At 40.0% G+C, this 15,103-nt stretch overlaps 1 protein-coding gene across 2 annotated transcripts in view; it reads right to left on the reverse strand.

Moving 5' to 3' along the window:
• The window catches only part of LOC139765151 (uncharacterized), a 40,140-nt gene that overhangs the window by 20,395 nt on the left and 4,642 nt on the right, over positions 1–15,103 (reverse strand). For both annotated transcript variants that reach the window (XM_071692346.1, XM_071692345.1), the window contains exons 3-6: positions 14,657–14,736; positions 12,718–12,865; positions 9,998–10,153; positions 7,208–7,312 (exon numbers count right to left, since the gene is read on the reverse strand). In XM_071692346.1, coding sequence (XP_071548447.1) covers positions 7,208–7,312; positions 9,998–10,153; positions 12,718–12,865; positions 14,657–14,736 — 489 coding nt within the window. The remainder of the gene's footprint in view (positions 1–7,207; positions 7,313–9,997; positions 10,154–12,717; positions 12,866–14,656; positions 14,737–15,103) is intronic.

The following is a 15,103-nucleotide window of genomic DNA, read 5'->3' on the forward strand; positions in this document are numbered from 1 at the left end:
GAAAGTTTGTTGAATGTGTTTGATGTAGAGTGGCAGATTAGGGTGTTTTTGGTGGGTGTTGTGAAAAGTGAGAGGGTTGGGGGAAAATGTTTGGTAAACAGAGAAGAGGTAGAAAAGCTTTGGGGAAGATGAAAGCCGGAAAGGCAGCAGGTTTGGATGGTATTGCAGTGGAATTTTTTATTAAAAAAAAAGGGGGTGACTGTATTTTGACGGGTTGGAAAGGTTTTTTAAATGTTGTATGACTAGGGTGAGGGGGCCTAGGATTGGCGGAATGGTGCAAGTGCCATTGTAAAAAGGCAAAGGGGAAAAGAGTGAGTGCTCAAATACAGAGGTATAGTTTGTTGAGATTCCGGGAAAATTTATAGGGGGAAGGGTACGTAGGGTTGAGGGTCAGTCAATTGGGAGTAAGTTTGAGGGAAAAAGGGGGAAGTAAAGTGTTTTTGATATCTGGGGTGGATCTGGCAGCGGATGGAACCATGGAAGCGGAAGTGGAAACATAGGGTGGGGGGGGGCGAAAATCCCGGGGCCCTTTAAGAAAGTTTGGAAGTCAGAACATTTTCTCGGAAAACAAAAATGGGTATGTTTTAAGGAATAGTGGTTCCCAAAAATTTTGTATGGGTTTCGGGCGTGGGTATGGTAGAGTTGTGGAGGAGGGTGGATGTGCTGGAAATGAGATGTTTGAGGACAATGTGTGGTGTGAGGTGATTTGATCGAGTAAGAATGTAAGGGGAAGAGGATGTGTGGAAATAAAAAAAGTGTGGTTGAGAGAGCAGAAGAGGGTGTTTTGAAATGGTTTGGGCACATGGAGAGAATGGTGAGGAAAGATTGACAAGAGGATTAGTGTCGGAGGTGGAGGGAACAAAAGGGGGGGGGACCCAAAATTTGGGGGTGGAAAAATGGGTGAAAAAAAAATTTTTTGTGATCGGGGGCCTGAACATGCGGGGGGGAAAAGGGGCAAGGAATAGAGGTTGGGCGTGTGGTATACCGGGTTTACGTGCTGTAAGGGTTTAATCGGGGATGTGAACGTCTGGGGTAAACCGGAAAGTTGTTGGGGCCCGGATGGGAAAGGAGCTGTGGTTTTGGGGCATTATTAAATGACAGCTTGAGATGAGTGTGAACAAATGGGGGATTTGGTGTCTTTTCCTAGCGCTACCTCGCCACTGAGGGGGGAGGGGTTTTTATTCATGTGTGGCGAGGTGGCGATGGGGACAAAAAAAGGCAGACAGTATGAATTAGTATTTTTTGTATATATGTATTTTCTGTGTTTGTTTTAAAAATATGGTACACTGAGATGTATAGGTATGTATTTTTGGTGTGTGGGGGTTTTTGTATATACAGTGTATGTGGGCGGGTTGGGCTCTTTCGTCTTTTTTCCTTGGCTACTCGTATGGGGAGACAGCGACAAAGCAAAAAAAGAAAAAAAAAAATAAATAATTTCCCAAAAGGGGGCAGAGAAGGGGGCCAAAGGGGAGGATGTTCCTCAAAAAGGGCCCGTCCTTGTTCTTAACATACTTGCTAACGGGGAAAAAGGCGGGAAAAGTAAGGTGGATATATATTATATTATTCCTGGGATAGGGGAGGGAAAAAATATTTCATGCATTCTCACATGTGTAGAGGCGACTAGAGGGGCGGGAGGGGGGGCCAGAAATCCTCCCTTCCTTGTAATTTAATTTCTAAATGGGAAAAGAGAAGGAGTCATGGGGGGTGCTCATCCCCCTCGGGGAGGCTCAGGGTTGGGGTGTCTAATGTGTGTGGATGTAACCAGATGTGAAAAAAAAAAAGATAGGTAGTATGTTGAGGAAAGGAAAAACCCGAGTTTTGGCTCTGAGTGGGAAAAGAAGCTCAAAGGGGAAAGGGGAAAAATTTGGGTTTGGGAAAAGTTTTTGGGAGTAAAGTCAGGGGGTTTGTGAGGGACAAGAGCAAGGGAAAAAGTAGCACTTCCCGAAAAAAGGAGTTGTGGGAAATATGTGTAGGGGTCTAAGAAAGTAAATTCTAGATTAATATGGGTTAAAACTGAAAGTTGATGGAGAGAGATGGGTGTTATTGGTGCATATGCTCCTCGGGCCATGCGAAGAAAGAAAAAAAATCATGGAGAGGCAAGGTTTTGGAAGCAGCTAAATGAGTGTGTTAGTGGTTATGAAGCACAAAAGACTGGGTTATAGAATGATGGTTGATTTGAATGCAAAGGAGAGTAATGTGGCGTTGAGGGATATAATTGGTATACATGGGGTGTCAGTGTTGGTAAATGGAAATGGTTGTACCAGAGCTAGTTAGTTTTATGTGTGAAAAAGGACTGGTGGTCTGGAAATACCAGGTTAAAACCGCGAGATTATACTAAGTATTACGGACGTAAGTAGATGAGATGGCCAGAGAGTGTTATTGGATTACTTTGTAAATTGAAGGGTACGTGATGAGAGACTTTTGGGATGATTATGTGCTGAGATGTGCAACTGGAGGGATGTCTGTTCATTATTTGTGGAGGCTTAGGTGAAGATTTGTATGGTTTGCAGAAAGTAAGAGAGCATGTTGGGGGGAAGAGGGTGGTGAAAAGTACGTGCCCTTTGGGGAAAGGGAAAAATTGTGTGGGGAAAGGGTACCAGGAGAGATGAGTCCCAGAATGGAAAAGGTGAGGAACAAAGGATGTGTAAGGGGAGGGGGGGAGGAAGGGGGAATGTATTTAGGGAAGTAATTATGGTTGCGCACAAGATGCTCTGTGGCCATGAGAAGCTGGAGGGTTGTTGATTAGAAAAGGTTAGTGAGTGGTGGGGATGAAGAAGAAAGGGTTTTTTGTGAAAGAGAAGAGAGAGGCTTTTTGGACGATTTTTGTAGGGAAAAAAGCAAATGAGTGGGAGATGTATAAAAAAAAGGGAGCCCCGGGAGGTCAAGAAAAAGGTGAAAGAGGTGAAAAAAAGGGAAAAATGAGATTTTGGGGTGAGAGAGTATATTAAATTTTGGGGAAAATAAAAAGATGTTCTGGACGGAGGTAAATAAGTGCATAAGGGGGAACATATGGGGAGTGAGCAGTAAGCAGTAGCGAGGCAGAAGAAGAGAGCAGATAGAGGAAGTGAGCAGTATAGCAGAGAGCCTAGAGGAAGAGAGAGGAAAGAGCAAAAGAGTAAGAATATAACGCGCAAGAGCAGAAGAGAAAACGTTAGCAGAGAAAAAGGCAGAGCAGATGGGAAGAGTAGAGGCAAGAGCGCAGATAAGAGAAGCAATGCAAGAGAGCAGAAAATAGCAGCAGATCATAAGCTGAAAGAGAAGAGAGAGAAGCAGATTAAAGAAGAAGAGCAGAAGAGAGCTTACAGCAGAAAGCCAGAGAGCAAAAGCAGCATAATGCTAAGAAAGAAGGTAGCTGTAGAGGAGAAGCAAAGAAGAGCTAAAGGGGGGGGGGGAAAGAGCAGAGAGAGAATGATAGCAGAGCAGAGTTTATGAGATTAGAGAGTGCTAGCAGAGAGAAGTAAAAGCTAAAGTAGAGAGAGCAGCAGAGGAGAGCAGCGAAGAGACAGAAGCAGAAAAGGAAGAAAAGGAGAAAGAGAAAAGCAAGAAGCAGAAGAGCAAGCAGACAGAGAGGATAGGCAGAAAAGAAGGAAGCAGGGGAGAAGAGTAAAGCAAGCCGTAGATGAGCAGAGATGGAATAGCAGAAGTCAAGCAGCAGAATTATAGAGCAGAAAAAGCAGAGAGAAGCCAGGTAGCAGGCAAGAGAGCAAAGAGAGAAGCAGAGCAGTTAGCAAAAAGAAAGAAGAGCAGCAGGTTTTTAAGCAGAAGCAAAGAACTAGAAAGTTAAGAGAGGAGAAGGATTAAAAAGGAGAAAGAAAGACTAATGAGATAGACGAAGCAGAAAAAGCATAGCAGAGCCAGAAGCAGAATAAAGCAGCAGAGCAGAGAGCAAAAAAGAAGCACTATAAGAGAAGCAAGCAGAGCAGAGAGCGCAGAAGCTAGCACAAAAAAAGAGAAAAAAGCAGCTAAGAGCAGATACAAGCAGAGAGTTAACAGAGCAGCAAAAGAGAGAAAATTAGAATAGAAAGAGAGAAATAGAAGAAAAGCAAAAGCAGATAGGGGGGGGGTGGGGGGGGGGAGAGAGCAGTATAAAAGCAATAAAGCTGAAAGGGAAAGATAAGTAAAAGAAGCAGAAAAAAAGTGAAAGCACAGATAGCAGTAGAGAGCAGAAGTAAGAAGTTAGCAGGAAGAAAGAGCAGAGAGGAGCGATTAGAGCATAGAGAGACGAAAGAAAGATAAAAGCAGAGAGAAAGAGAATAGAGAAGAGAAAAAAGCTGATTATGATTAAGCAAATGAGAAGATAAGAAAAAAGAAAGAGAGACTTAGAAAGAAATAGAGTAAAGAGCAAGCAAAGAGAAAAAAAAAAGAGAACAGCAGAGAGCAGAAAGATAGCAGAAAGCAGACAGATAGCACAGCAAGTAAGAATAAGCAGGAGCAGAGAGAGTAAGAGAGAGAAAGAGAGAGAAAAGCGCAGAAGATAAGAAGAAGAGCAGAAGGAATAGCGTTCTAGAGAGGATAAGAGCAGATGGGTTACCTCAGTGAATGGGGCTAATGGGGAGGTGATAACAAGTAGTGGTGATGTGAGAAGGAGATGGAGTGGGGTATTTTGAAGGTTTGTTGAATGTGTTGATTGATAGAGTGGCAGATATAGGGTGTTTTGGTCGAGGGGGTGTGCAAAGTGAGAGGGTTAGGGAAAATGATTTGGTAAACAGAGAAGAGGTAGTTAAAGCTCTGCGGAAGATGAAAGCCAGCAAGGCAGTAGGTTTGGATGGTGTTGCAGTGGAATTTATTAAAAAAGGGGGTAACTGTATTGTTGACTGGTTGGTAAGGTTATTTAATGTATGTATGATTCATGGTGAGGTGCCTGAGGATTGGCGGAGTGTGTGCATAGTGCCATTGTATAAAGGCAAAGGAGATAAGAGTGAGTGCTAAAATTACAAAGGTATAAGTTTGTTGAGTATTCCTGGTAAATTATATGGGAGGGTATTGATTGAGAGGGTGAAGGCATGTACAGAGCATCAGATTGGGGAAGAGCAGTGTGGTTTCAGAAGTGGTAGAGGATGTGTGGATCAGGTGTTTGCTTTGAAGAATGTATGTGAGAAATACTTAGAAAAGCAAATGGATTTGTATGTAGCATTTATGGATCTGGAGAAGGCATATGATAGAGTTGATAGAGATGCTCTGTGGAAGGTTTTTAGAATATATGGTGTGGGAGGCAAGTTGTTAGAAGCAGTGAAAAGTTTTTATCGAGGATGTAAGGCATGTGTACGTGTAGGAAGAGAGGAAAGTGATTGGTTCTCAGTGAATATAGGTTTGCGGCAGGGGTGTGTGATGTCTCCATGGTTGTTTAATTTGTTTATGGATGGGGTTGTTATGGAGGTGAATGCAAGAGTTTTGAAAAGAGGGGCAAGTATGCAGTCTGTTTGGGATGAGAGAGCTTGGGAAGTGAGTCAGTTGTTGTTCGCTGATGATACAGCGCTGGTGGCTGATTCATGTAAGAAACTGCAGAAGCTGGTGACTGAGTTTAGTAAAGTGTGTGAAAGAAGAAAGTTAAGAGTAAATGTGAATAAGAGCAAGGTTATTAGGTACAGTAGGGTTGAGGGTCAAGTCAATTGGGAGGTAAGTTTGAATGGAGAAAAACTGGAGGAAGTAAAAAGTTTTAGATATCTGGGAGTGGATCTGGCAGCGGATGGAACCATGGAAGCGGAGGTGAATCATAGGGTGGGGGAGGGGGCGAAAATCCTGGGAGTCTTGAAGAATGTGTGGAAGTCGAGAACATTATCTCCGAAAGCAAAAATGGCTATGTTTGAAGGAATAGTGGTTCCAACAATGTTGTATGGTTGCAAGACGTTGGCTATGGATAGAGTAGTGTGCAGGAGGGTGGATGTGCTGGAAATGAGATGTTTGAGGACAATATGTGGTGTTAGGTGGTTTGATCGAGTAAGTAATGTAAGGGTAAGGAAGATGTGTGGAAATAAGAAGAGCGTGGTTGAGAGAGCAGAAGAGGGTGTTTTGAAATGGTTTGGGCACATGGAGAGAATGAGTGAGGAAAGATTGACCAAGAGGATATATGTGTCGGAGGTGGAGGGAACGAGGAGATGTGGGAGACCAAATTGGAGGTGGAAAGATGGAGTGAAAAAGATTTTGAGTGATTGGGGCCTGAACATGCAGGAGGGTGAAAGGCGGGCAAGGAATAGAGTGAATTGGATCGATGTGGTGTACCAGGGTCGATGTGCTGTCGGTGGATTGAATCAGGGCGTGTGAGGCATCTGGGGTGAACCATGGAAGGTTCTGTGGGGCCTGGATGTGGAAAGGGAGCTGTGGCTTCAGGCATTATTGCATGACAGCTAGAGACTGAGTGTAAACGAATGGGGCCTTTGTTGTCTTTTCCTAACACTACCTCGCACACATGAGGGGGAGGGGGATGTTATTTCCATGTGTGGCGAGGTGGCGATGGGAATGAATTTAGGCAGACAGTGTGAATTGCGTGCATGTGTATATATGTATGTGCCTGTGTTTGTACATATATGTGTACACTGAGATGTATGGGTATGTATATTTGCGTGTGGGGACGTGTATGTATATACATGTGTATGGGGGTGGGTTTAGCCATTTCTTTCGTCTGTTTCCTTGCGCTACCTTGCAAACGCGGGAGACAGCGACAAAGCAAAATAAATAAATAAATATATAACTTATAATGGCAAGGGGCACAAAAGTGAATGTTTAAATTACAGAGCCATAAGTATGTCGAGTGCTTTCCCATCTTAAGATGAATCAACATAACTCTACAAGCATTTGTTGTTTTTAAATTCAACCATTCTCATTTCTCTATATAAAACTGTGAACAATTCCAAAAAGGCCATTCTCAGCTACTATCCGTATATGTTTATTCAATGTCAAATGAACCTAGAGTCATTCTAAATTAAAAATACAAAAAATAACAGTCTTCTAAGAAGTCACAGTCTGATACTATACTGTGGAAAGTATGCTAGTACTAAAGATACTAAAAAATGCTTATGACTGATGCCATGGAAAATCCAAAGTAAAATACGAAAATACCATCTGGCCTCCAATCTGTAAGCCAGAAGTGAAAATGAGTACATCACAGGCCAATGTCAAGCAACTAAACAGCTCTGAGCAATTACTTAGTTACTCAGAGAGTTGTTTTTTGATATATATCAAATATATAGAAACAACACAAAATACCTACCATTTTTGTTACTACCAACACTGTACTCAGGGTAAAAATATTGCTGAAGTTGATGACAGGCCAATTAGCCTTTTGCCTCCACAACTCCCACATGGCAATGATAACCTGCAAAGAAGCAAAACAATTAATCAAAACTAATTCAAATAATTTTTACTTTCTGTACATCATTTTCCTAAAGAATATTTCTACAATCTGTTATCTACCTTTCCCATTCACAATCAGGTGTTACGTAATCTCCTACTCCACATATATCAACATCTTTTTCACTCCATCTTTCCAACTCCAATTTGGTCTCCCACTTCTCATTCCCTCTACCTCTGACACATATATCCTCTTTGTCAATCTTTCCTCACTCATTCTCTCCATGTGACCAAACCATTTCAAAACACCCTCTTCTGCTCTCTCAACCACACTATTACCACACATCTCTCTTACCCTTTCATTACTTACTCAACCAAACCACCTCACACCACATATTGTCCTTAAACATCTCATTTCCAACACATCCACCCTCCTCTGCACAACTCTATCTATAGCCCACACCTCGTAACCATATAACATTGTCGGAACCACTATTCCTTCAAACATACCCACTTTTTGCTTTCCGAGATAATGTTCTCATCTTACAAACATTTTTCAATGTTCCCAGAACTTTCGCTCCCTCCCCCACCCTATGATTCACTTCCGCTTCCATGGTTCCATCTGCTGCCAAATCCACTCCCAGATATCTAAAACACTTCACTTCCTCCAGTTTTTCTCCATTCAAACGTACCTCCCAATTGACTTGTCCCTCAACCCTACTGTATCTAATAACCTTGCTCTTATTCACATTTACTCTCACCTTTCTTCTTTCACACACTTTACCAAACTCAGACACCAGTTTCTGGTTTCTCACCCAAATCAGCCACCAGAGCTGTATCATAAGCGAACAACAACTGACTCACTTCCCAAGCTCTCTCATCCACAACAGACTGCATACTTGCACCCTCTCCAAAACTCTTACATTTACCTCCCTAACAACCCCATCCATAAACAAAGTAAACAACCATGGAGACATCATACATGCCTTTTACCCTCCTGTATGTTCAGGCCCCGACTGCTCAAAATCTTTTTCATTCCATCCTTCCACCTCCAACTTGGTCTCCTGCTTCTCCTTGTTCCCTCCACCTTTGACACATATATTCTCTTTGTCAAATTTCCTCACTCATTCTCTCCATATGACCAAACCATTTCAATACACCCTCTTCTGCTCTCTCAACCACACTCTTTTTATTACCACACATCTCTCTTACTCTTTCATTACTTACTCAATCAAACCACCTCACATCACATATTGCCCTCAAACATCTCATTTCGAACATATCCACCTTCCTCAGCACAACCTTATCCATAGACCATGCCTCGCAACCATATAACATTGTTAGAACCACTATTTCTTCATACATACCCATCTTTGCTCTCTGAGATAACATTCTCACCTTCCACACATCCTTCATTGCTCCCAGAACCTCTGCCCCTCCCCCACTCTGTGACTCACTTCTGCTTCCATGGTTCCATTTGCTGCTAAATCCTCTCCCAGATATCTAAAACACTTCACTTCCTCCAATTTTTCTCCATTCACACTTACATCTAGATATCAAGGTTAAGATCAGGTCATTCCAACTCTTCTCTTCTCCTTTCTGGATTTACTGTCCTTAAATTTCCATTGCAATTCAACTGTATCTCTTCTCTAAACACTCAATTAATCCTTTTACTACACAGTTCTGATATACCCAAATAAACATTTGCATCCAATTACTACAAAATTCAGATTTACATCATGACTACAAAAAAAGGTTTCCCATGTACCAAATATGCTTGCATGCTGCCATGTGTTCTACACTGTGAAATCAAGACGTTTATATTTCTCTGCATATAGTGATGTGCCGTTTAGCTCTCCATATTCTGGAGCTGATTTTATTGCTTTATGGGGAATTTACTTCAGTGTTATGTTTGTTTTACTTATCAAAGATTCTGTAATTATAATCTACATCCACTCACATGCAAATGGGTGATAGTTTTAAAATTCTAAGATTTATGGCATCATAATTGTTTTTATGATTACCATGAGGCAATATTTTTTTCTACAAGTGAGTTACACATTAACATGTTGTTACATTAAAAATTATGTTCCATATCATCTATTATAATAGTATATGGCAAAGGATTTCATATTTGTATCCAAAAGGTATTTATAATTTAGTGTTTATTACTACAAATTTTTCATCCACCCCACCTTTATATCTTGCATGTTGTCTTATTAAATATTTTTCTTTAGTTTTTATCAAGATTTTTGTATCTTATTGAACAACTTTTGCTTATATTCATCTATTCACAGAATAAAATGTTTTTGTCCAAATTTCATCAACTCTCAATTTGAATAATTTTTCATTATCTAGTAAAGTATCCAAAAAATGTTACGATACAATATGTAAAAAAAGTCCTTCAATACTGAAAAGAAATACAAAAGGTCAAATTCACAATCTTATATTTAAGTGAATAATTAACTCTGGGAATCAGCCTGAAAATTAATTGTGCAGTGAAAGGGATAATCTTTGTGCATCTTTAAGTTAGGTGACCAGACCTGAGAAACACATAACAGTTCTCATCTTTGTTGTGAATACTTTATTTGTAAGACACATGGAGGGTTCTGCATGGGTGATTCTACTGAACAACAGCAGACAGCATATCACATAAAGATTAACAAACTTTCACTGTTAACATAAACAGATAAATCTAAAAGTACAATACCTGTATGGCCAATAGTATGAGAATTCCTATCTGGATACCTAACACCCAAAGTAAGGCTGAAGCATCATGTGAAGTTGAATGCCATATTGGAACACTCTGATACATTATCACAATAAGGAGGTTTAATATCCACAGTCCCAGCGAACTATACAGGGCCTGAAAAAGGAAAACATAAAGATTAACAGTACACAAGAATAATAAAATCATACTTTCCTCAAAAACTGACAAAGTAATGATCTCATTACCAGCTATGAAAAGACAAAATTCTGTCAACCTTATGAGTGCCATGCTAGGAAAAAAATTCAATATCTTCTTACAAATTTTTAAGATTCAAAGTTGAACTCCACAGACAAGCTTGGAAATCATTGACTTGAAGAGTGGAGGTCCTTGACAAGACAGTCCTCTTTTATGCCCCATAAGATAAAACCTTGCCAACAGTGATTTCTCACTCATGATGTAACCAACAGCAGGGTGATTCTAGTAACACCAGGAATGTAACTTAGCTGAACCTTCCTGCCACAGAAGCTCCTTGTTTGGGTTCCTACAACACTCAGATAGCTTACCATATCTATCAGGCAGGACATAGGTTAAAAAAATGGTGTGTGTGTGTGTTCGTCTTCGTAAGATGTACACAGGAAAATTGAAGTGTAAGTCTTGTGCCTCCTGTGAAAAAATGATTCCTGGGCATGAAGCATCTTGGTGTTGGTATGTTAGAAAGATGGGTGGCATCCAAAAAGCAAGAGAAAAGGTAACTCTTTTATGTTTGGAGAGTGTAGGTTCAGATGGGTTCATGTCTAATAAGGTGGAGTTTAAAACTTGATTGAAGGGGCAGTTATTTAGTGCTTGCCAAAACTTTTTAGTGTATATATTTTGTCAGTGTTGTTTTAGCTCGAAGAGGGGATATCTGTGAGTACTGGTTTTCAAAATGTGAAGCTGGAATCAGCATTTTATTTCTACTTTAGGAAAGGTGGTTGGTAATGCAGTGGTTTGTATGAGAAGCACTGTTACTGTTACACGGGAGACAGCAACAAAGTATAATAAAAAAGAAAAGAAAAAAATATATATATACATGTACATATTCATACTTGCTTGCCTGTTGCTACCCCAACCTGCAGGAAACATCTTTGCTAAACCCTGCTTCAGTGAGGTAGCGCCAGGAAAACAGAAAAAAAAAAAAAGCCACATTTGTTCACAATCAGTCTCTAGCTGTCATGTGCAATGCACCAAAACCACAGCTCCCTATCCACATCCAGGCCCCACAAACCTTTCCATGGTTTACCCCCAAATGCTTCATATGCTCTGGTTCAGTCCACTGACAGCACATTGACCCAGGTATACCACATCATTCCAATTCACGCTATTCCTTGCACGCCTGTTACCTTCCTGTATGTTCAGGCCCTGATTCCTCAAAATCTTTTTCACTCCGTCCTTCCATCTCCCATTTGGTCTCTCACTTATCCTCGTTCCCTCCACCTCTGACACATGGCCTCTTTGTCGATCTTTCCTCTCTCATTCTCTCCATATGTCCTAACCATTTCAATACACCCTTTTCCGCTCTTTCAACCATGCTCTTTTTATTTCCACACATCTCTCTTACCCTTTCATTACTTACTCAATCAAACCACCTCACACCACATACTGTCCTCAAACATTTCACTTTCAACACATCCACCCTCGTCAGCACAACCCTATCTATAGCCCATGTCTCGCAACCATACAACATTGTTGGACCTAATATTCCTTCAAACATAATCATTTTTGCTCTCTCATATAACGTTCTCTCCTCCCACAAATTCTTCATCACTCCTAGAACCTTCGCCCCCTCCCCCACTCTGTGACTCACTTCCATTAACATGGTTCCATCCACTGCTAAGTCCACTCCTAGATAATTAAAACACTTCACTTCCACCAATTTTTCTCCATTCAAACTTACATCCCATTTTTACTTGTCCCTCTACCCTACTGAAACAAATAACCTAGCTCTTATTCACATTTACTCTCAACTTTCTCCTTTCACACATTTTTCCGAACTCAGTCACCAACTTCAGTTTCTCACTCGAATCAGTCACTAGAGCTGTGTCATCAACAAACAAGTGAATCATTTCCCAAGCCCTCTCATCCCCAAGAGACTGCATACTTGCCCCACTTTCCAAAACTCCCCAACCATCCCACCCATAAACAAATCAAGTATTGATAATTAATTGATGTTACCAGATTCCACCTGCTTAACGTTATACCACAAGTGAAAAGTTACTTTTGGCAAGGATAATTCAATGGGAGTAGAGTATCCTCACAGACCTTCTAACTCCAAAATTCCAAAAGAGTCTCCATTTCCCTGCTACTGGAAGTAGCACAGCCTTGGGCTATGAGAGCCTTTAGAAAGGTACTGGATAACACCATGATTTTTTCATGGAACTTCACCCTGGTGTAATATGTAAATAAAATGAATAAGTTAATAAACATATAATCATCATTATACAGCCCTAGACATGGACAGAATGAACTCCTCCGAAGTAATAAGTTCTTTGACAAGATTGTACTCTCCATTAACTGTTCATCATGCATGCTAGAAATAAAATGAGAGCAGCTGTCAAAATATTTAACACACACATCAACTCACTAAATTACATACACATCAACTCCCTAAATTTAGCAACTGACACCAAATAAAATATTTGTGTGATTTACTGAATTCCTCTAAAGGGTAATCATACACTTACAACTGTTGTTGTGAAGATTTTCCTGGAACATATTCCAGCCATGATCAAAACACCAGCAACCATACAACTCACACCAGCAGGAACTAATAAGTACAGCCTCGGGTCATTAGTATACGTAGTTTCTCCATTTTCCTCATAGTCACCATAGCTGGAAAAAATTACCAAGTCAGAACAAAACAGAAAATAAGAGTAAAAACAACAAAAATGAGAAGAATTTCAACAAGTATAGTGAATAAGGACAGAATAATATGCCCTGTTAGAAACAGTGCCATAAGGGACATCAATGGAGCATGAGAGGGAAAGTTCAAGAAAACAGTGAATATTAAGGATAAATGTATGATGGTAAAATCAAATAATCTGAATATTGCTGAAATCTGTGGGGCACAAGAATCATGACTGAGGGAGCAAATAAGCAAGTAAGCTGCACTAGAACAGAGAACAAAGACATGCATTTGATCTGAAATTGCCACAAACTCTGCACAGCTAAGCTCAATGCACATTATCAACAAAAAAATTACGGGTTGTTCTACCATCCCACAGGGGAAAACTTGACTATAACATAATACTGCATATTAATGCTAAATGTATGATGATAAAAACACATAATCTAAGTACTGCTGAAGTCTGCGGGGAACAAGAATCATGACTGAGGGAGTTAGTAGGCAATGGGCTGCACAAGAACTGAGAACAATGACATGAATTTTCATTTGCAATTGCCAAAAACTCTGCACTGCTAAACTAACTTAATCCACATTATCAAAAAAAAACAAAAAATCAGCAAAAAAATTCAAGAGTTATTCTACCATCACACAGGGGGAGAAACTTGGCTATTTCCCTTGGTGTATGAGGTAGCAGTAACCGACAAACAGGGAATGGTCTTGTCATTGCCCATCAATTACATAGGTGTCAACTTTTAAGACATTAGTAATTATCATCAAAATTCAGTACTCAGAAAATAGCCCATTCCCATACAAAATTGAAGACATTAGTAATTATCATCAAAATTCAGTACTCAGAAAATAGCCCATTCCCATACAAAATTGGCCAACAATATATTCACCAACCACTCAAATTATTGCCCTGATGGAAGGTATTTCTTTTTTATACTAGGGGGTATGTCATCCCTAAAACCATCTAGTATTTTGACCATCATCACAGCTGTTAACATTACTAGGAGATGGTGGATACTGAAGTAGATATAAAAACTGATGCCCCATCTTGGAATTCAACACCAGTTTTTGACACAGTAACAACTAGGCAATACTGACAGTATCTCTATATGGAAACACAGGCATTCACAATTGCAGTAAGACAAAAAAGGGGTAAGAAGCTACTTTATCTACAGACGAGTCAAACAGAAATGTTTACCTGATTTCTTTCTTTTAACAAATTTCTCTCCTTTAGTGTAAGTTCAAGTTTTCATAAAAGTAAGACAAACAGAGCAAGAAGAAAACACATGATCTATGATCTGAATATAATAAATAAAATCATATATCCACATTCTCAAACTGCATGAAATGTTAAAATGCTTTTCACTTCGGGAACAACAGGTCTCTCTTTAATGAACCTGAGACCCCTAAGAATAAGCGTGTCAAAAGTGAATGCTCATTGGCGTTCTGTATGTGGTTCCGTGAGGTACCATCTATGGGCCAAATAAAATTCAGTTACAAAGGGTGGGCAACTCATGACAATTTTTCTGCAGTCAACTCAGTCTCAGACTGTCAACGCAGTCTCAGACTAGGTGTTTGAATAGCCAGTTACTCCAACAAAGTAAACACTCTGTTTCAGAAGCCTTAAAAATCTCTAAGGACTGCATATGCTTCCATTTCTGTCATATTCCCAATGATTATGTAATTAAAGTTCCCTCTCATGTATCAGAACAACACAATGCCAGTCACAGTACACAACACATAGATAACAAAAAGATATAATAACTTACCTTACATAATTCAATGGTTTTGACAAGGACCAAAACAGGATGTCAGATACTGCTAACCATATTCCTACGCCTCCTAGACTCTGAAATTTTAAATTTTCACATTTCTGTAAAAACTTCAGTACTCACATAACACACAACATCCAAGCTCCAAAACATTACTAAAGGTAAATTCTTATCCCCTTACCAAACCATCTCACATTTCATCAAAATCTCCAAAGAAGCCAGCAAAAACCACATTCTGCGAGGTATAGATAGCAGTATAACCCACACTTCTCTCTACAAGTAGCAAACATTAAGTAAAGAAACATGCTCAGAAAAAAACACTCACCGTCAAAAGACATGAGTCATGAACATATGATAATGACTATTTTTTGCACCACAAAGTAAAATAAACATGCAGGAGACAAGAACATGCACGATTAATAGAAAATTAAATAAATGGTTGAA

Source organism: Panulirus ornatus, chromosome 53, assembly GCF_036320965.1.
Source record: "Panulirus ornatus isolate Po-2019 chromosome 53, ASM3632096v1, whole genome shotgun sequence".
Lineage (NCBI taxonomy): Eukaryota > Metazoa > Arthropoda > Malacostraca > Decapoda > Palinuridae > Panulirus > Panulirus ornatus.